We start from the raw sequence: 21548 nt of genomic DNA, 5'->3' as shown, positions 1-21548 counted from the left end.
GTATGCTAAAAGCGCCATGAGATGTGCAGTATTCAGTAATTAGAAATACTGTAAGAACCTTCACTATGTATTTGTTTATAGTCTTTTCCTACAAATGTAATTTTACACTGTTGACAAACTCTTAAGAGAGATGGGAGATGATGAGAGGCCACCAAAAAAGCTAATTACTACTGCCTAAATGAAATTGCTAGTATGTGAAGCTACCCTTGAGATTAAATAAAATTGAGAAAAAGAAAAAGAGAGAAGTACTAGTGATAAATGGATGAGCCTCTTCTTCTTCTTCTTTTTTTTTTTTTTTTTTCAAAACAACGAATAAACTCAGCATTGACATACAATAAAATTGAAAGCGATACAGTCGCGGAGTCGGTAACAAATCAGTGTAATCTCAATTTGGTTCTCCACGTATCTCCTACTACTTTCCTGGGTTGTGGATTATCTGGTCCTCTATCCCGCTGTCCAGAGGTGAAGTACAACCATCCATCCCAGAACCCAGCCAGCGTCGTCTTTGCCCGATATGGCATCTTTCCAATGACAGACCATGTCTGTACAAATTGTCAAAATGCAATTCTCAAAAGTCAAGAATGTTAAAAGGGAAATAAGTTATGCAGTAACTCTAATGGAAAGCAATGGAACAGACAAGTATGGTGAAAGCTAATAATGTATTCGAAGACAAAAAACATTGCCAACTTTGATTATTGTTTGTAGTGAAAAGAAAAGGTGAATACCAGTGTGTTTAGGTTGAACTGGAACACCTCTCCAACTAAAATCATCCTTTTGGTCACAGGATGCTTCTCTGTTGTGCCTCCAACAATAACAATAGAATTATTTACAATAACCCAGGAACATTCTATATGCGAATCCGGCTTTGGCATAGAAGGCAACCCTTTCCATTTCATGCTTTCATCCAGCATATAAACATCTCCATAAACCACCTGAAGCCACAGAGATAGAAATTAAAGTAACTTTCTGAAAAGAACTTTCAGATAAAGACTATTAAAAGCAAGACAAAACCTCAAATTTAGCAGACCAAACTGAAATAAGAATACTTAAGATTTAACAATCGGATAGCTGAACATAAACAAAAACTATAGCAGCATATACCTCGAACCTTCGTGAGCATTTAAAGATAGGGGAGCCAGGTTTGGCCATGAAATCACCCTCTTGACCACCAATTACGTAAAGCCGATCATCAACAACAATGCAAGCCCTGTAGGGAATAGCTTCAATATCAGGTCTTGAAATAAATTGCACTGCAGAAACGGGTTTATACACTTTCAAGGAAAGGAGAAGACAATCTCAAATATGGACCTGTTAGACATTGTGAATTGATATTTACTAAAGTTTATGTTAATGAACATTCTCAAACACAGTCAAGTTTGAACCATTTGCCTCAACATAGTGTTATCTTTAAATCTCCTCATAAAGATAAAGGAACAATGGCTATAGATTTAAAAAGAATAATTGACAAACCTATGTGGTCCTCCGCGAGGAATGGGTACTTCTTTGCGCCATTGCTTCTCTAAGGCTTTTCCATTTGCTACTGCAAGACTCCAATGATCTATTCCAGGTGTGTGACGATTCTCTTTGCTTCCACCCATCACATGGAGCCTGCCTTTCCAAAGCTGAGTTGCCGGTGCATACCTGAAAAATTCCTAGTCATTACACTAGCTTTTGGTATCAAACTCATGCTTAAGGTATGTATTACTTCAATATGCTATCCCTACAATGTAATGCTAATCTAAAACCTTCTTTTCTTATAACTGAGAAATTCCCAAGGGCCCATGAGACAGCTCGAAACTCGATGGATAATGGGTGCTCTCCTCTACCGTTTTCCACTAAAATACCATGTTTTTGTCTGCGACAGGGTTTAAACATGTGACGTGCACCTAACTCACACATAACATGTTGCACCCTACCACTAGAACAAAGTCCGGGGACAATGCTAATTTGGTACCTGAGATTAAGATTTGAAATATGAGAAACTGATTTTACATCAACAACCCCCAGTTTCTCAACCCACTTAATTGACCTCTAGGTCACACCCCTGGGTGCACGAGAAACCGATCTAATATCAACAACCCCCATTTTTCATATGTGATAATTATAAGAAATAGGGTACACTATCTAGTCTAGGTTTAATGTTACAAGAGACCCGTGAGAGATGTGTTCATACCTTGGTGCTGGTAATGGTGGCAAGCTTTCCCATTTTCTAGTCTCTGTGTCCAAAACAAAAGTGTTTGCTGTAGGTCCTCTGCATTGGGGACCATATTGTCCTGTCACTATGTATATATATCTTCCATCAGTAGCCACCCCTAAATGTGAATTTGCCATATCTTTTGGTATTTCAAAGCTCTCTGTCCATGTATTTGTTGTAAAATTGTACACATCTACATGAGAATGCACCTATAAAAGCATAAATATTACCAATTAACTTCCCAATTCTTAGATTTCAAGCTATTAGTTAAACAAAAATAGGAATAAAAGAGAGATCTTTACATGGTCTAGGTTTCTATATCCTGCAAAAACATAAAGCAAATCCTTGATTTGAATAGAATATCCATCCAACCGAGGCACAGGTGCAGATGGCATTTGTTCCCATTTTAATTCAGGAGCAGGCAAATCCGCATAGGTCATTGCTAGCGCTCTCTCAGGGTAACGATCCCTATTACTTCCTCCTACATCCTGAAATTTCTGGTATTCAAAGAGGAAAACAAAAAATGAAAAACTTAAAACAACCAAACAGTAACAATAATAGCATATGTAGTCCCACAAATGGGGTCGGGAGGGTAGGATGTACGCGAACTACCCGTACCTTTGTGGGGTATAAAGACTGTCACAGCGTAATCAAAGCAGGATAGAAAGAAAAATAACGACAACAAAATAGCAAGATAAACAAAGCAAACAACTAACTTTTTTTTTTTTGTTCTTTTGTCGGACTAACCTTTGGGGAATCATTGGAGACGTTTGGAGAAACAATACGATATTTGTCACGAGCCCAAGTGGTAGCAAGGGAAACATAAGCAGAAGAAGAAGCAGAACGAAAATCACGTGTCAAGGAAATTCCAAGAAGAGCAACAAATGCAAGAAGAAGAATGATGGGTTTTGAGAAACTGTGTTTTGATCTTACCATTATTATGTTGTAATAATACAGAAGCTAAGGGAATACCCATTTGTGCTACTATTGATATATGAAAGGGTTATTAGTTGGCAGGATTGTTTAAGAGGAAGAAGCGCGGCCGCTAATGGTTTTTTCACATTTGCTAGTTTGCCTTCACCGTTGGTTTTCTGCCTCTTTTTATTTTCTTCCTTTAGTTTATTTCTGGTTTCTACCTATCTTCCTTGCCATAGAATTTATCTATTCTTTACATGAATTCTATATTTAGAAATCAAATGAAATATACCACAAATCACGTGCATGATCATTTTAAAAATGTTGAATGGGATTACACACGACTTTTAGTTATTCGCGTTTTCATTGGTAAATAGAACACATAAGATCTTTCTAAGGTCATTTTCTGCTACTTTGATGGACAGAAAGTAACGCATATTTATTTTAAAGATTATCATTTTAAGTTTAATGAAAAGATTTCAACTAAAAATATCCTTAAGTTTAGTGGCAAAAATGAGAGGAATCAAAATTGGTGAACTGTGGCATGTAAATTATGACAGATCGGTATGACTTCATGTTATATTCATTCTAGCTATCTTGTTGAATTGCTCATAAACCAAATCGAATTGTCACAAATTTTCTTACTAGCTCGATCAATAAAGCATGCAGGGGATTTCAAACCAGAGCATAGATCCCCTCATTTGAGAGATCACTTGCTCAACCAACTGGGCCACCTCGTGAGTATGCTTACTTGTATTGCAATTTGCAAGAACAGACATACAAAAACACGCAGGGGTAGATGCCCCGAGCAATTTCCTCCACATCTCCTTTGGGCCAACTTACTTTGATCCTCCAAAGGCCCAATCAAACTACATGGGCTGCTTTCCTTCTCTGGCCCAAATAGCATTTATTCAGGGAAGGCCCAACTCGAAAGATAGAACATGTCGTACTGGAGAAAAACCTCCTCCTCTTGTTCGTACTGTCGATAGAATAAGTCTGGTTTTCCGGATCTCTCACAACGCTATTGCCATCGCCGTCGATCTACGGTCCCTGTCCGGTAAGCCCTTCTTTTCTCCTCAATTTCTTTGAAACTCTTAACTCGTTTCATTTCGAAACAACATGCTACGATTCGCCTAAAAGGAATTTGTAGATCGCAGTAAGTTGATTGCTACGGTAATAAGGGACTTAGGTTAAATTATTAGGCGTATTGACTTTTGAGTAAAATAATCAAATCTGTTGAGTTATGTTTTACTATGTGATGTTTTGTATTGTAACATTTTTGGTTGACTGACAGAGGGCTTGACTGAAAAATGTTGGGAGGTAGAGCAATCCATCGATTATTAGGCAGGAAATTTCAATCTGAATCCACGGTATGCCCCGATATTTGATACTCCGATTCGTTTGTTTATGTACGTAAGGAGATTTTATTGCCTTAAAAATGCATATCTTAATCTCTTAAATAATTGCGTATATTCTCCTTTTTGTGTACCCTGATGTCTCGTATTTGAAATGCATTTCATTGGGCTATACTGGGAACACATATCGCAGTTGTTTAATTTTTGCTCAACAATATGTTGGGTCATGAACCTAGATAGGAAGGTTTGGAGGTCTAGGTAGAAAGGTAGTAGGCAGCCGTGTGTTTGGAGTACTTTTACGAGGAAGAGTCAGGGAACTAGTCTCCTCTTCTCATCTGCTCCTCATTTAGTAGACTTACCTAGTATTCACATCATATCCTACTTGTTACTTTGCTTGCTTTGTTTATCTTGCTATTTGGCTGCCATTATTTTCCTGATAGCCGTGTGTTGGAGTACTTTTTTTTTTTTTTTTTTAGCTGAGGGTCTATCGAAAACAGCGTCTCTACCCCACAAAGGTGGGGGTAAGGTCTGCCTACATCCTACCCTCCCCAGACAACACTTGTGGGATTACAATGGGTATGCTGTTGTAATATGTTGGGTCTTTTGATTTTTGTGTGTGTAGAAGAGTAAATTATAATTGAGGGTTAATGTTTTTAAGACCAGTAGAGGTGGGTTGTATAAAAGTTTAAATGTACTTAAATTATATGAAATATATTCAATCCAGCAAATTGGAAAGCTCTCGGTGACAATGCAAATTGGAAGCATTTTGTGACCCTGCATTTAGTTGTTTTCTGTGAATGGTGTCTGTATTTTCCTTCTTGTATTTGCAATTATATAGGTAAAAGTGTTTCTTTTTTTTTTTTGACAATGAATTATCTAGGTAAAAGTGTTGTACTGCTTGATCGCGCAGCATCCGTATTGCGAATCCTTATTGCCACAATAAGCCAATAAGTAGCCTGAAAAATCAAAACTGGATGTGTTAGAGCTCATATCTGATATGGGGAAATTTGTGATTGTTACTGATTTAGTTGGAAGACTTGGGTCCTATCAATTTCAAGTTGTAAAAAATCTTTCATTAAAACTACATGAACTTGCAGGCCTCTCCAATTTTATCATCCATTGTTTCCAAGAAAGCTCAAGAAGAATTTGGATCTTTTGGCATGAAGTCCTTCAGAACATTGGCACTCATTGGAGCGGGTGTATCTGGACTCGTAGGTTTTGCGACAGTAGCATCTGCTGATGAGGCTGAACATGGATTGGAGTGTCCAAGCTATCCTTGGCCTCACGAAGGCATTCTTAGTTCATATGATCACGCTTCGTGAGTTTCTCCTGAATCTCCTATTCCCTCTTGACTCCCTGTTATCTTTTTTGTTCTCTGCTTTCAATCGCCTCCGCCGGCTTTCCTTGTCCCTTCAGAAGAAAGGATAAAGACATCTGGCTTTTGTGTGTCTATGAAGTGTATGCTTCCATCCCTCTAAAGAAATGGATAACGAGGGTATCTGCAGATTTTGTGATAGAGGGATTTTGCCATTTGCATTTCTACAATTATATGGCTCGGTCACTTGAAGAACACTACATTCTGTTTGTATTTGTCTGGCATAGCATGGAATGACCTTTCTAAATGAAGTATTGTTCACCCAGAAAGAAAGTAAAAATGTTGTTCCATTCTCATGTTTGGCCTAAAAAATGGAAGCTTCATGTATGATATGAAAAAAATGGCAATAGATTTGGATGCGGCATCATTTCATTCCCAAGCACCAACTATGAAAAGTGCTGCTTGTCATTTGCTTTACAAATTTACTTGTCTCTTTAATTCCAAGATGCCAATACATAGAACATCAGGACTTTTTGCATCTTTGAATTGATAAGGTATTTCACATTTTACATTACCATATCAAAAGGAAAAAAAAAAGGATATTCGCATTGCTTAAATTTATGCTGCTGGGATAAAAAGAAAGTGGTCGAGCCCTGCGTACAGAATCCAACTAGCTGTATAATCTTATTTTAGTTGAATCATTCTGGGTGCTCTTTTGGCAAACAGGATTCGTCGTGGTCACCAGGTTTATCAACAAGTATGTGCATCTTGTCATTCAATGTCACTTGTGTCATATCGTGACTTGGTCGGGGTGGCATATACAGAGGAGGAAGTAAAGGCTATGGCAGCTGAGATTGAGGTGGAGGATGGGCCTAATGATGAGGGTGAAATGTTTACTCGTCCTGGTAAACTGAGTGATCGCTTTCCTCAGCCATATCCAAATGAAGCAGCTGCTAGATTTGCTAATGGAGGAGCCTACCCTCCAGATTTAAGTCTTATTACAAAAGTATTGCTTCGTTTCTCTTTCTTTTTGTTGAGAATGAACCTCCTTTCTATTTCTATTTTCAGTCATTACTGTTATCTGCCCTATTTAGCTTACATTCTGTTTCTCAGGCACGTCATAATGGTCAAAACTATGTGTTTGCCCTTCTAACTGGCTATCGTGATCCTCCTGCTGGTGTTTCGGTATGTATCTTAGCCATTGTGTATCTTAGGCTCTAATTTCAAATCTTGAAGCTTTTATACTCTATGCACTGCTGGTTTTCGACTTTCTATATGGAATGTTCTTTTTCTTCTGATAACCAAGAATTCTCCAAGGGGCCGTGGGCCTTTTAGTATAAAATGTTTGTTTTCCTATCTTCTTTTTTCCCTTTTATTATGTAGCTGGTTGTGTGGCCTGAGCAACTTTGTAAAGTGGAATTAATTCTCATCTCATGTTTCTCTCAAAATATTTGAATCTGCATGTTTGCCTGTAAGTTGTGTTATTTCTTTTTGTTATTGTACTTAATGTTGTGGTCCGAAAAAGAAATTACCCCTAACATATGACACATGAACATGGTGACTGTCACTGAAGTAGGATAGGATAAGTCTCCAGCCCTTGTGATATGTTCGATACTGCAGCTGAGAGGGCAGGGTTTGTGAACTGATTTGACACCGAGAAGCATCTTATTCTATGTAGTCTGAACCTGAATTGAATGAACGATCATACTGTACAAATTCTTTAATTTAACCAAATCACTAGTGGAAATGAGAAGTGAGAGGATCAGAGTATGTTGGATCACGTATAATAGGATCTCACATGAGAATTTATGATCCTGATTGTAGGATTATGTTTAGATCTATTCAGACAATAGATCATATGACGTCACCCAGTCACAGTGATCCTACTATCCTACTACTTTGTCAACTTTTTGAAATTCTTTTATTGTCTTTTCTTAACTTGTACGGGCAAATTCAAAGACAAATGGGTGCAAATAAATTATGTATGATAAGAACTAACCAAGATATATTATCAACTTTGTTTCTTAAGCTCATTTTGAGCTTATAATCGAATATAAGATATACTACTTGTCCTGTGTATAATATATATTTGCTTGGATTTTACGGTCCTGCTATGATCTTCAAATGATCCTATCTTGGATCTCCATTCTAGAAACGTTGCATGGTGCATAGTTGGTTGCTTACTTAACCTCCTAATTGTTGTGGTTGTTTGTGGGCATTATCTAATCAAAGTCAACCGTTTTATTGGCTGAAGTTAAATAGATTACTAGATTTTGTCCATGCTTTATTGAAAATAGACACTTCCCCTCCTCTTTGACTGACTGTCAAGCTACAACCATGCCGTAGATTCGTGAAGGACTGCACTACAATCCTTACTTCCCTGGTGGAGCTATTGCAATGCCTAAAATGCTTAATGATGGTGCTGTTGAGTATGAAGATGGTGTCCCTGCAACAGAAGCTCAGGTTGGTCCCTTTGTCACTTGATTGGAGCTGGCTGCATGCAGTTTTATAGACAAATGAACTACCCTAATCTTTTCAGTATAAAAAAGCTAATTTGTCCTCGCATTGTTGTTGTAGATGGGGAAAGATGTGGTGTCATTTTTAACTTGGGCTGCTGAACCTGAGATGGAAGAGAGAAAACTGGTTTGTTTCTTTTTTTATTTTATTTCTACAGATGATGATCTCTGTGTGTTATTATATGGTAGTTTCTGATATATTTGCATTTGCACTGCAGATGGGCTTCAAGTGGATATTTGTACTGTCCCTTGCACTACTTCAAGCTGCTTACTATAGGCGTTTGAGGTGGTCTGTCCTCAAGTCGAGGAAGCTGGTCCTTGATGTTGTTAATTAGAACATTACCATATTTGAATGCTTGTGGAGCAGGCAAATAATATTATCTTTCTCGATATGTTTTTGTTGTTTGACGTCTTACTGTGGAATCGCCTGTTTTTTGGTAAAGCGAACAGGCTAAAATTTTCTTCCATTTGAAGTCAAAATAAGAGGATCGTGAACTTTAAAGTTTGACTTTTATAGGGGAGACATTCTCACCTTGTTTTGGAGGTTTGTAACCCCTGTTTGTGGAGCTTGGTCTGGCTGTTGTGAAACTTTACTTGGCTTTTCCTTTCTCCAAGTTTATAGTTTTGTGACTTGAAATCCTATTCCAAGGGGAACCAATACGATTGATCCGATGAGAATTTTAGTGGTAAGTTTATTTCTATTGGTTAACGGATTTGCACTTTACGTGAGTTATTATGTATAATTCAATCTCCTTTGTTATGACAAACAATAGTGTTTGGCCGTCTTTTCATTGAAATTTTCTGTAAGACGTGTATTTTACCGTATAGCTTTGGAGAGCAGCTCACGGAGCATTAAAAAACGAGACTACTTATATTGGAAATAGACGAAAATTGACTCGTGTTAAATGGTAAAATATCTCACTCGTTAAAATAAAGTGACTGAATTGAAAAAGAGTAAATTTCTGTTTAATGAAAAAAGATGGTAAAAATAAGACGTATATTTTACCTTATAGCTTTGGAGAGCAGCTCACGGGGCATTAAAAAACGAGACTACTTATATTGGAAATAGACGAAAATTGACTCATGTTAAAATGGTAAAATATCTCACTTGTTAAATAAAGTGACTAAATTGAAAAAGAGTAAATTTCTGTTTAATGAAAAAAGATGGTAAAAATAAGACGTATATTTTACCTTATTGCTTTGAAGAGCAGCTCACGGAGCATTAAAAAACGAGACTACTTATATTGGAAATAGCCGAAATTTGACTCATATGTTAAATGGTAAAATCTCTCACTCGTTAAAATAAAGTGACTAAATTGACAAAGAGTAAATTTTAGATAAAAAGTGATTATGATAACTGCAAATGGCCATAGCGAACTTAAACTGACAATATGTAGGTGGATTTGACGTATTTCTAAATGACAATAACCAATTTGAATAATAAATTATAAATTGGCATTGCAACTTAGTAGAATTTACAGTTTTTAAAACTTGAGGCAAATTTTATCCTTTACAATTAACATATTAGTATTTCTTCTCAACAGGAGTATTATTTTTTAACAGTTCAATAAATGTTCAATTTTCACAAGAGGGTTCTTGCAGGAGAAAACTTGTTAAGGAGACCACATTCATAACAATGTTGATAATCAAGAGTTGTGTTTTTTCTTCTCTTGTAATATTGTGAAGAGAGGTTACTACAGGGGACAGAACTTGTGCCTTTTCGAACAAATTAGAAACCAAGCCAATAGCCAAGTCAATTCCACACACTAAAATTATAACCCCAGCTGGACTATCCCATTTAGCGTCCACACACGTGTCCTTTCCATAATTATCACATGAAATGGGAATGGACACCGAGTGAAGTCCTTAGATATTTTGATTGGGTGTGGATCAATGATTGAAGCAAACGAGTTGTTTATTAAGGAATGGAGGGAACATACATGCCATCAAAAGATTGGTTAATTAAAGGATTGAGAAGAGATTTGATCTCATATAAAACTAGATTTCCTGTCTTCGTAAACGACAAGCACCATAGGTGTCCACTGTTCATCCACAATACAATTTCAAGACAAAAACGTGTAGTTCTTTCAACTACTAAAAGAAGTAAATTAAACAATCTCGTCTCGAATAGAGATGTGCCGACTCATTGGGGAATACAACGTGTCGTAATAAGTAGAAACACATCCATTCAACACCAAATGCCGCCGATAACTGTATTCGTTACTTTTGACGTAATTTAATTGATGTAGTAGTACTTCGCGCCAATTGACATAAAATCTTATGTTTGTCTAAGCGCCAATATTGAAAGGTTGCTACTACTTTGAGTCAAAATTTTCACTACACGGCGTAATTTTCTAGTGATAGCAAGGGACATGTTCGGTAAAACTTAGTAACTTTTGAATTTGTCTTACAAAATTCATTGAGTATGAAAAAATTATACTCCTTTTGCTCCCAATTTTTGTGAACTAATTTTTCTTTTTTTAAGTTAGTAATAATAACATATTTTTATATTTAGTAACAATTTGATTTTAAACTTCTCTTTTTGCTTTTAATAAAAATAATTTATAGGCACAAAAATAGTTTGGGTTTGTTTTAAATCATAAGTTCCAAAAGTCGTTCTTTTTTCTCTTAAATTTCGTGTGTAGTCAAACATCTTTACAAAAATTGGAATGAAAAAGTTAATTTATAATGCATTAATTTAAAAGAAGTAGAATCTCAAACTCATAAACTTCAAATTCTGACTTCACCTCCGATTGATAGTATAAGAAATTCATCATACAATACATGTAACATTGTAACTTAACTCCTTTATTCTTTGATAAATGGAGGAAGGAACGTCGAGAAATTAAATTGAAGGGCACAGCAATAGAGATGAAGCAGACTGAGGACCAGGGAGATAAACAAACAAGCAATGAGTGACACCTGGTGTCGCATATGAACAAGTATCCTATAGGCTTTTAACAGCAACGATTCGTCTGATTTCGTTGTCTCACTTTCCAAAAGCGATCGAGAGAGAGTACCATATCAAAGTTTATGTTTTGTTTTAAAAAAAAAAAAACTAATGAGTATCTTTTAAAGTTTGTGATTGTGTAGTAACAGATCCAGCGATATAAATATATATTTAGATTAATGTTTCAAATTAAAGGTGAAGAAAACGTCATAATATAAAATAGAACGGATATTGAAGTAATATACTGTGAAGCAATTCTACAATTTTGCGCCATGTGTAATGTGGATACCTCAAAGGAAGCATCTATATATGAATCTGTTCGCATATATACCCAACGAGTGCTGGGCTCAACATATGTGCCTGAAAACTCATAAAAATGAAGTTAGAAATGATCACTACCCAATATAAACATATAAGCAGTAAGAGATGTCGCAGCAGCAACTCAGGAAGTGAACATACGTTATGACATACAGCAATCAAGTTCAGGTAAAATTATTTTTCTCCACTACACACATATAGTAATCGATCTATGTAACTTTGCCCTTATCGGAACAGTACTCTCTAGCAGTGATCTTGTTGCATGCTAAATAAATAGAATCCATTATCTTATGCTAGTATTAAACCTAAAGCTTCTGTTTTTTTTTTTTTTTTTTTTTGTTTGTTATTGCGCGTGTATATATATACACACACTTCTCCCTCCGTTCGAATTTGTGTGATAAAATTTAACTAGACACTGAGTTAAAAAAAGATTGAAATAAATCATTTGAAACTTGTGATCATACATAAAATGCCATAACATTTAAGACTTTTCAAATTTATGCTCTTAAACGCTCCATAACATTTGCGTGACTATTAAAAAGGGTAAAAATGAGATTGTCAAGCTAAATTTTTTCTTTTAGAAAGCTAACATTCTATTACACACAGACATAAATAGTGCCTCTTAAACTGGTAGGAGAGAAGATAGTTAGCTTAAAGAAATGAACGAATTGAAATGTTATACATGAAATTATTTAAATACTACCTATCTGAATTAGGTTGTCGATAACTCTTTTGTCAATACATTGGAAAATATTCTCACATACTTTGCCTTGCCAACCACATGGTTCCCTGTTATTACTAGCTCATTGCTTCTATTCCTATATGCGTTTTCAACGAGAGACTACGTTTTCAATTAAAGCAGCCTTCTCTAAGACAGCTAGAATACGTTGGATGAAATCGAAGTACTGAGGTCAGGCAATATATTAAACATGTTCTTATGTTATTTTGTTACCTGATTATTAACTAATTCAGAGATCATTTATTGTAGCTTTACAGATCAAACTTTTGTAAAGTTGAAATATTATGGGAAACATGAATAAACAAGTAGTACTCACACATCTATTAATCTATGTAAATATTAGGGTTATAGATTCTTTGTTCGAGTACTCTACCCAGCTTTTAGGCTTTCTTTTTCGCTTCCAATGGTTTTCCAGCTTTCATCATCATTAATATAACTTTGTACGAATTAAAGTTTCCATATACTCCCTAAAACAATTCTTTCTCCTTTTATTCTCCTTTTATTCTCCTTCACTAAGGTTTCTGTGCTTGGGACACCACTTTTATTTGCCATGCTGGTACGGCGGAAGGGGTATGATTTTCGGTCTTGTTTGTCAATCTCATATATATCAGAGATATACAGATGGAAGTTAAATAGTACTACTAGTAGCAATATTATTCCTTCGTGTTCAACCAATGAAATCCCTAGCTAGTCAAAACAAATCTTTTTTTTTTTTTGGTAGAGATAAGTTATTAAATGGTCTATAAGAAAAAGAGAAAAGCAGGAATAATTTTATAATACTATCTTGGAAGAACCTCACTATCATCGAAAGATAAATCTATTACCAGATGGCATCAGATTCTATTGGGGGGAGTCGGTATTTTTTTAGGTCCAGCTCCAATCAGAAATCTATTCAATTGTCATTGTTCCGTGACCTCACCAACTATGTATTTCATTGGGTCCCGATTTTCATCTGTACCATCCACGCGGCTGAGTACCAATACCCTCTTTAACCACAATAAATTTGCAACTTCACCACCACCCTCGACAGCTGAGAGCGTTCTCCTCACTCGCTTCTTGCCATCTATTGGCCACCTTATTCTTGACTTGTCCATCCATTTATCCATCCGAACTCATGGTACCCTATTGTCCATTTGGACCGACAAATTTTACATGTTCGAGCAGCAGCAACAACAACATAGCTTAATTTCACATGTGGAGTTTAAACAAAGTAGTGTGTACGGTTGTACGCAGATCTTATCTCTACCTCATACAGATAGAGAGATTGTTTTTTATAGACCATCGGATATTTATTAAAGCCAGGTCTTCGTCGAGATAAAAATGAGTGTTATCATGAACTTTTTTATATCTTATACTGTATAATTTTCTTACTTTCCTCTTGCATTTTGACGGAGACGATGTGAAGACCTAAAGTGTCAATGAGCATCCTTCTTCAAAAGCTTCAATTCTTTGACCCGTCCATAATGGACGTCACACTATTAGTATTATATCGAGGACATATTATTATTATTTACCAATACAACATAATTACTTAGTATTTTATAATTTCCATTTACTTGTGTGTACTCACTAAATGCATCACCATACACTATTTCCTTTCTACTTTAATTTCCAAAAAGAATTTTACTTTTTTATACTTAAATATTATCTAACTTAGAATTTCTCATTCTATTTTCAAAACATGCTCGTCCAGTCAAAGACCGTAAGAATTTTTTTTGATGTGCCAAAAATGTTTCTATCTTCATTTATATTTTAAATAAACGTTTTGTCCAATCAACACTATCATATTATTATAAAATAAAGAGGAAAAATATTCTTTTCTAATCACTATAGTTTTTCTTTTGTGTTTTGTATTTGAATTTTAAATTTGTTATGCTCTATGAAATAATCCCTCCGTCCCACAATAAGTGTCATCTTAGCAAAAAAAAATTGTCTCATAATAATTGTCATCTTAGGAAATCAAGACATAAATTGGTTAGTTTTTTTCAATTCTACTTTAGACACAAACTAACAAGTTAAAATTACATCTAAATGATGACTGAAAAAGTAATATAGTACTCTCTTCGTTCCAAAAAGATTGTCTTTCTTTTCTTTTTGATCTATTTCAAAAAATATTAGCATCTTTTTATATTTAGCAACAATTTAACTTTATGAGATGATTTACAATCATATAAATATCTAAAATTTATTTTGAATCACATATTTTAAAAGTCTTTCTTTATTTTTTAAATTTTATGTCAAATTAAATTAAGATAATTCTTTTGGGAAGGACGGAGTAATTTGTTATTTTTGAATGTTCAATATCAAAAGTATTAACACTTGCGTATGCTCTAAACAAAAGGAAAAAGTATATAGAGATAAAAAAAATGAAGAAATATCTGTGTGTGTCAGCTAGAGGGAGGTTGATTCTCACGATGAAGCTAGGACAGTGGGAATATAGGATACTGAAACAATTCAAACAAATAGACACGCGTCCAATCGATAGAACCTCCTAGAAAAGCATTCCCACTTTGCTTCTATCAAAGTACAAACGTGTCGCCCTTTTCTCCTCAGTGCTCTATACGTGTTTTCCTTCCATTAGCTCTCAAATGCACACCAATCACAGCAACACTATTTCCATTTTCGCTGGATATGCTCCTTTATCATTGGACCCACCTGATCTCATCCCACCAATCACGGCTCTTCACTGTTTAAGGTTAACCCTAGACACGTGGTGCTTCCTAACCCTACGTACTGTTGCCTGTAACTATGATAATCGTCTCAAGATCCGGCAAAAGTTAATCTTTTCAGTCTAAAAATTGCTCTACAAGATAGCTCTTCGGCCCAAATGGATGTTCGCAATTGTTGGGCCGGCCCTGGATACTCAAGCACACCGAACGATGCGACGATAATCAACAAGATGATGCTGAGATTCCGGCCTATTGCGCCCAAGCCCGTAGCTAATTCTTCGGGCTCGGGCTCTACACCGGATCCTCACAAGGTAGATGATGTTGGCAAACGAAGAACAAAGAGAAAGTACGTTAGAGTTAAGAAAAATAGCAAGTACAAGAATAAAAAAGAAGAGAAAGAAAAAAGTGATGGATCTTTGGTTTTGGATGACCATCAAACTGTTGTAACGCTACAGCTACTACCAGAAAGTAGTGGAGGAGTTAAAAGCTCACCAGATAATAGATCTTATCCAAGAACCATCAATTTTTTGGTGCAAGATAATAATAGCAATACTTTATCAATCGGTGCACCGAATCTGTCAGATCGGACGTCGGAGATGCGATCTTCAAGGGTTGTGGAGTCGTGGGTGATGGTCGATGGTGTGTCCAATACTTTGGTAGATTTATCAGCTTTAGGAAGTACGGATATGGAGAAGATGATGAGTCTGGAAGGTGACACGTGTCCAGGGTTTATAACGGACGGTCTAGATAGCGTGAAGTGGGTGAATCCCGCATATCGGAGAATGATAGATCCGATAGAAGACGGAGGAGAGTTGCCGGAGATGGTGGTAAGGTTAGTAGTGAAGGAGAGAAAAACTGTACCGTTATTATTATTACCAGCTTTTGCATGCACCGTGAGAGTTGTGTATACATGGAATACGGTGAAGCAGACAAGGACAATGCCTTGTGATGTGTGGAAGATGGACTTTGGGGGATTTGCATGGAGATTTGATGCTAACGCTGCCCTTAGCTTGGGCCGTTAAGGCAAAATTATCTATCCCAAGCTATAATATCAGGTAATGTTATAATTATATATATAGGTATGGAACCCTAAAATTTGTGCTTTTGCGGATAAAATCTAGGGCAAAAATGATGCTCTTGTTATTCAAAACTCTACTTCTAAATGTAAAAAAAATGTTTGTTGCAAATTGAGAAGTGTGGAATTGATGATAACAAACCAGGAGTTTGTTTAACTTTGAGTTGATTATTTCAATATTTTATGTTGAGCAAGAAAATGACCATACTACTACTTCACTAGCAATTCACGATTGAAAACCTCATAACTTTTGAAGAACACTTTATGTACTCTCTTATTATTATTTATGGAATCGTGCCAAACACTTTAATTGATTCAAAAACTCTACTTTTAAATACCAAAAGTTTTTGAAGTTAAGAATTCAAAAATTATGAAAAACTAGGCAGGTTCAACTTTCCATTTAAAGTTAAATTTATTGAGCAAGAAAACCAACCATTGCTTGAGCTATCAAGTTTGAAACTTGAATCAACCTTTTGCACTATGATAGACCTCAATTTAAAGTTTGAGATGAAATCACCCAACGCTTTATTAAACCTGTGATATTGGATATCTTCATTTACATACTTGAAGATGAATTAATACTATTGCTATATTAATCCAATATCACAGGTTTAACAGTATTGTACTACACATCATAAAAATTGAGGGTCTATCAAAAATCACCTCTCTACCCCACAAAGGTATAAGGTAAGGTCTGCGTTTACCCTTCTGAGACACACTTGTGAATTTATACTGGGTATGTTGTTGTTGCCATAGACAACACATAAAATATCATCTCATTTCCAACATTTCTATCTTCAACATTTGTTGTGAAAGTTTTCAGACTTGGGAAAGTTGTCACACATTGCAATTTTCAAACCATTGTTCTGAACACTTCAGATTAGAACCATTCCATTTTCCAAAAAGGTATGCTGTGAACCAAATACGTACTTACCTAGGATAAATTGGCATCCACCTGTATGCTAAATAGGTCAATTATAAACTGCTCGACCTTTTTCTCGAAAAGAATGTGCATTAGTCTCCTAACTTGACTTGTAGTTTGATCAAAATATAATCGTCTTGGTAACTTTTTGGTCAAAGAAAAACTGCGTGTAAAGCAGATTGATGACATTACTGAATAATACACATGGAAAACATTGATGTGTATTGATTATTAAATACTAGCATCATTTTTCTCTATTTAATTTGTTTTCTCCCATATCCTTCTTCACATATGAAGACTATGAGCCTATTTGGATGGGCTTATTTTAGGTGTTTTTAAGCCAAAATAATTTTGAAACATTTTTTTAGTGTTTGAGTAAAATAAAAAAATATTTTTAAGCATTTATTTTTAAGCTAAAATAATAAAAATAAGCTCAAAGTCATAAGTTAGAATTTCTATAACTTATGACTTCTGATTTATAAAACATAATATAAGTCCATTCAAACAGGCTCTATGACTAATTAAAGATTGTTGACTTATCATTCTAATTGGTGGAGCTAGGATTGAAATAATTGGACAGGATGGATTGCAACTAAAGTAGTTACATAGCTAGTAGTTACATAGCTGATTGATACCTGTTGTATAAGTGGTATAGTTTTATCAAAGTCCATGCTTTATAGAAACTAGAGACTGAACATTACTACACTGCCTCATCAGTCTGATAGGGACACCTGGAGCCTGCCTAAGAGGAGCTTTTGAAGAGAAAACTTTATGTAGATTAGCATTTCCTTTTGAACTTTAATCGCTATAATAATATAGTTACAAATTAGTAAGTACTTTTTATTATATTTATTTATAAAGTAATTATACTTACTCAATTTAACAATATAGTTACTAAAAAAATTATCGTGTTAAAGTAACAAAGTTTTACGCACTGTAACAGTAAAGTTATATCTCTTGATGGATTGGCCTTGTCGCTATTATATATTATAGTTAAAGTTCAGTAACTTAATTACTAGTAGGTAAAATACCTAAAATACATTAATTTAACAGAAAAATAGTTTCATAACTTCAGTGTTATACTCTGTAACAAAAAGAAATTAGTGACATGGTTAGTGCGTAGAATTTACTTATTTTTAACATGACAAAAATAATTTTTTTTCGTGAGTTTGGAGATGGTGTGTTTCACTTTTTTTTTTTAATATTGATTGGTGTTTAATATGGAGCTCACTTTTTTTTTTTTTTTTAATGGAACAGATGTTGAAAAAGTTGAGCCAACTGGCTCTTCTATATAGTTAAAAAAAAATAATTACTCATCATACTACTAAGAAAGGATATAGGAACACGTGTGGGCATTATAAGTAGAGTTCCGCCTCAAGGCCTTTTTTCTATTTTAAGGAGTGATTTTTGGAGAGCAACCACGCGTCCTTTTTGACCCATTCAACTTTTGCCACGCTAATTCGTTTATCGTCCTGGATATTAACATCAACTTGAATTAATTTATCACAATTAAATATTTTAATAAATTAATTATTAGTACAAATATATATTGTAATATGTATGTATTGATTTGATATAAACATTGCTAAATTTTTATTATTCCTTCATGCTCTGGACTTGTAGTCGTTTCAGCGAGCGCCATTCGGAACGCCCTCTGCTTCTATTCTTTCTTTTTTTTCGGTCCCTTTCTTCTCTTTCGTTATGGTGTTTCCTTCTTTTTGCTCACTCTTTATACTATATATATATTTTTTCCCCGTGAGGATGGAAATAAAAAATTTATACTATATTCTGCAAGCTGATTTGGGCTTACTTACCCAATCATGCATCATCTTGGCGCACGGCGTTTTTTGAGGCTTTTTTCAGTTGTTTTCCTTTTGTTTAAAATAACCCAATCTCCTCTTGGTCACAATTCGGCACTTCAACCAAATTACAAAAAGAAAAGGAAAAAAGAACGATGTACTTGAATATTAGGGACAATTGTGCAAGCTAATAATGTTCTTCAGCAATTATATATATGGTTAAATCAAACATAATACCTTTTGCCGTGATGGATACGGATTAACTTTGGCAAAACATATAAGCCGCCTCCTACTTATTAGATCGAATGTACTTATTCGATCTAATAGAATAATTTTGATGTATCCATACAAACACCAATTCAAGTCATTTCATGAATAAAACGAGATCTATTAACCAGCGTAATTAAATAAACCACTTGTGACAAATAAGATCTTGTTTTTGCATCAAAACAGATACATGCGGACTAATTTGGCTTACACTGAACTTGATAAAATGAAATGGTTGAATAACTGAAAAATGAGATTATTCAGGAATACACATTGAATCTTTGAGATTATGCATTGAATTTTCGACTATAGATCCAGGCATAGTCAAAAAGACTTTGGGATTTTTTTTGGTTAATCAAATGCTAATACAACAACAACAACACACCTAGTGAAATCCCATAATGTGGGGTTTGGGGAGGGTAAAGTGTACGCAGACCTTACTCCTATCTCGAAAGGTAAGGAGGTTGTTTCTGAAAGACTCTCGGCTCAAGAGAAAGCACACAATACACACACACACACACACACACACACACATATATATATATATATATATATATATATATATATATATATATATATATATATATATATATATATACAAGAGTGTACTTGGGAGTCCATCAAAAAACTTCTTTCTAGCACCTTTCTTTGCTAATAGATCAGCTGGCTTGTTTTGCTCACGGTATATATGTTTTAGTAGCGGAAGGCCCAGCTTGTGCATGAACAACCTGCATTCAGAAATGATAGCATTGTAAGGAAGATGAGCATTTTTCAGCATATTGATTACCTCCGTGGAATCGCAGTTGATTTCCAAAGGTTTAAGATTATGCTCATGCGCCAATTGTAATCCCTGCATAATAGTTGTTAGTTCTGCAAGAGTATTATTAGTTTTAGGTAGTCCCTTAATGAAACCCGCTACCCAATCTCCCATGTTATTTCTGATTGCCCCACTTATCCCACCTATACCCGGATTTCCTAAGCAGGAACCATCAGTGTTGAGCTTAAAGGTGCCATTATTTCTCCATCGCAGAGGGTTTTGTGAGTTGAGTATATTCAATAGCTTTACCATAGGAGCCTTCAAATTTAGGATGATCAGTTTTATCATTGAAGAGGTTGGTGTTTATATTGTGCCAAATTTCCCATAAACAAAATGGGATAAAGGTGTCCTATTTCAAAAGCTGATTAGATTTTTCCTTCCTTAGAGAAGGCCAATTGTTGTAGAAATCAATGCAGCTATTAAAGATAGAGGAACTAACGGTGGCCAAAGTACAGTGTTGAACTACATTACACAAGAAATTCGTGGTGGCATTACATTAAAAGAAAATGTGGTTCATGGTCTCATCGAGGTGATTGCAAAACTTGCAATGGGGGGTCATATTCAGACCAACGTAATGAAGATAAGAGTTGGTTGGGAGTTTGTTATGATTCATGAGCCAAAGGAAGAATTTAATCTTGTTAGGCACTTTTAATTTTCAAATCCAGTTAAGCTCGATGTTTTCTCTGACCCTAGGCTTGGGATCCTTGCTAGCTATCAGGTTATAGGCAGATTTAGAGGAGAACTCACAATTACTAGTCAATTTCCAATAGTTATAGTCTTCTTCGGTACTACTAGGAGATATGAAAGTGTTAGAGATAAGATGTCTTGTTTGGAGAGGAAGATCAAAGGAAAGTATATCTAACCCTCTTCTAATGTCTATCACCTTAAGATTTTCTTCCCATCTATTGAGAAGGCCTTGGATGGTATGTCTAAGGGGAGTGCTATTAAGGATCCAATTATCATGCCAAAGATTGATATTGTTACCCTTAGTAGCTACCCATTGAGTAGCTTCCCTACAAGTTGCATTCCCTTGCAAAATATTCATCCAAGTTCTAGACTGCTGTTTTATAGGATTGGCCCTATAGTACTTGGCAATCAGTATGGAAGCCCCAAAAAGTAATTGAGATTGTTACAGAGGAAATGAAGCAAAATATATGATAAAGCGAAAACAGTTATTGTATGGAAGCTACCTAATGCTAGATACAGAGGTGCATAATAAATTGCTTCATTTTGATACATATACTAGGATAAAAACTTACTCACATCATATAATTACATCAAAACATATTAATTTATGCCGGTGGAAGAAAGAAGAGAAAAAGGGGAGGGTGCAAATTCCTTTTTTTTGTTTTTCTTTTATTGGGATGCGCTTTTTTGGATTGGCTAAATAGTTTTACTTCCTTATAATTTATTTTTAATATATATTTTGTGCCTAAAAGCCACATATCATTTCTTCATCCGTTCTTTTGTCATAATATTCGTGTGTTAGTTACACATGCTCTATATTTTGGATTGGTTATCATTTTGTATTTAATAGGTACAAATTCGTTGAGGTTGGAGCATTTAATAGGAGAAATGGACATGTCAAAATGAAAATATCAAACAAGTTTAGGAGGTTGCATATGTGTTTGGCCATTACCTTTTATATACTGAGGGGCATTTGATTCACATATTAATTATGCAATAAAGATTATAAT

The 21548-nt window shown here is 35.1% G+C and overlaps 3 protein-coding genes across 3 annotated transcripts; 2 read left to right on the top strand and 1 right to left on the bottom strand.

Moving 5' to 3' along the window:
• Positions 1 to 52: 52 nt before the first annotated feature.
• LOC132047303 (kelch repeat-containing protein At3g27220-like) lies at positions 53 to 3279 on the bottom strand. The gene is made up of 7 exons (XM_059438313.1): positions 2942 to 3279; positions 2497 to 2691; positions 2174 to 2403; positions 1471 to 1641; positions 1102 to 1207; positions 726 to 932; positions 53 to 542 (listed from the first exon to the last, which is right to left on the bottom strand). Exons 1-7 carry the CDS (start codon positions 3128 to 3130, stop codon positions 375 to 377), a joined length of 1266 nt encoding a protein of 421 aa, XP_059294296.1. The 5' UTR covers positions 3131 to 3279; the 3' UTR covers positions 53 to 374.
• A 747-nt stretch (positions 3280 to 4026) lies between these two features.
• LOC132047304 (cytochrome c1-2, heme protein, mitochondrial) lies at positions 4027 to 9004 on the top strand. Its single transcript, XM_059438314.1, has 8 exons — positions 4027 to 4166; positions 4404 to 4479; positions 5562 to 5782; positions 6506 to 6785; positions 6893 to 6964; positions 8126 to 8242; positions 8357 to 8422; positions 8514 to 9004. Exons 2-8 carry the CDS (start codon positions 4420 to 4422, stop codon positions 8628 to 8630), a joined length of 933 nt encoding a protein of 310 aa, XP_059294297.1. The 5' UTR covers positions 4027 to 4166; positions 4404 to 4419; the 3' UTR covers positions 8631 to 9004.
• Positions 9005 to 15201: 6197 nt separating this feature from the next.
• LOC132047920 (uncharacterized) lies at positions 15202 to 15993 on the top strand. Its single transcript, XM_059438893.1, has one exon. It carries the CDS (start codon positions 15202 to 15204, stop codon positions 15991 to 15993), a length of 792 nt encoding a protein of 263 aa, XP_059294876.1.
• The last annotated feature ends 5555 nt before the right edge of the window (positions 15994 to 21548 follow it).

This window comes from Lycium ferocissimum, chromosome 2 (assembly GCF_029784015.1).
Source record: "Lycium ferocissimum isolate CSIRO_LF1 chromosome 2, AGI_CSIRO_Lferr_CH_V1, whole genome shotgun sequence".
Lineage (NCBI taxonomy): Eukaryota > Viridiplantae > Streptophyta > Magnoliopsida > Solanales > Solanaceae > Lycium > Lycium ferocissimum.
Note: the sequence above shows the minus strand (reverse complement) of the source record. Positions and strands in the feature narration are given on the sequence as shown.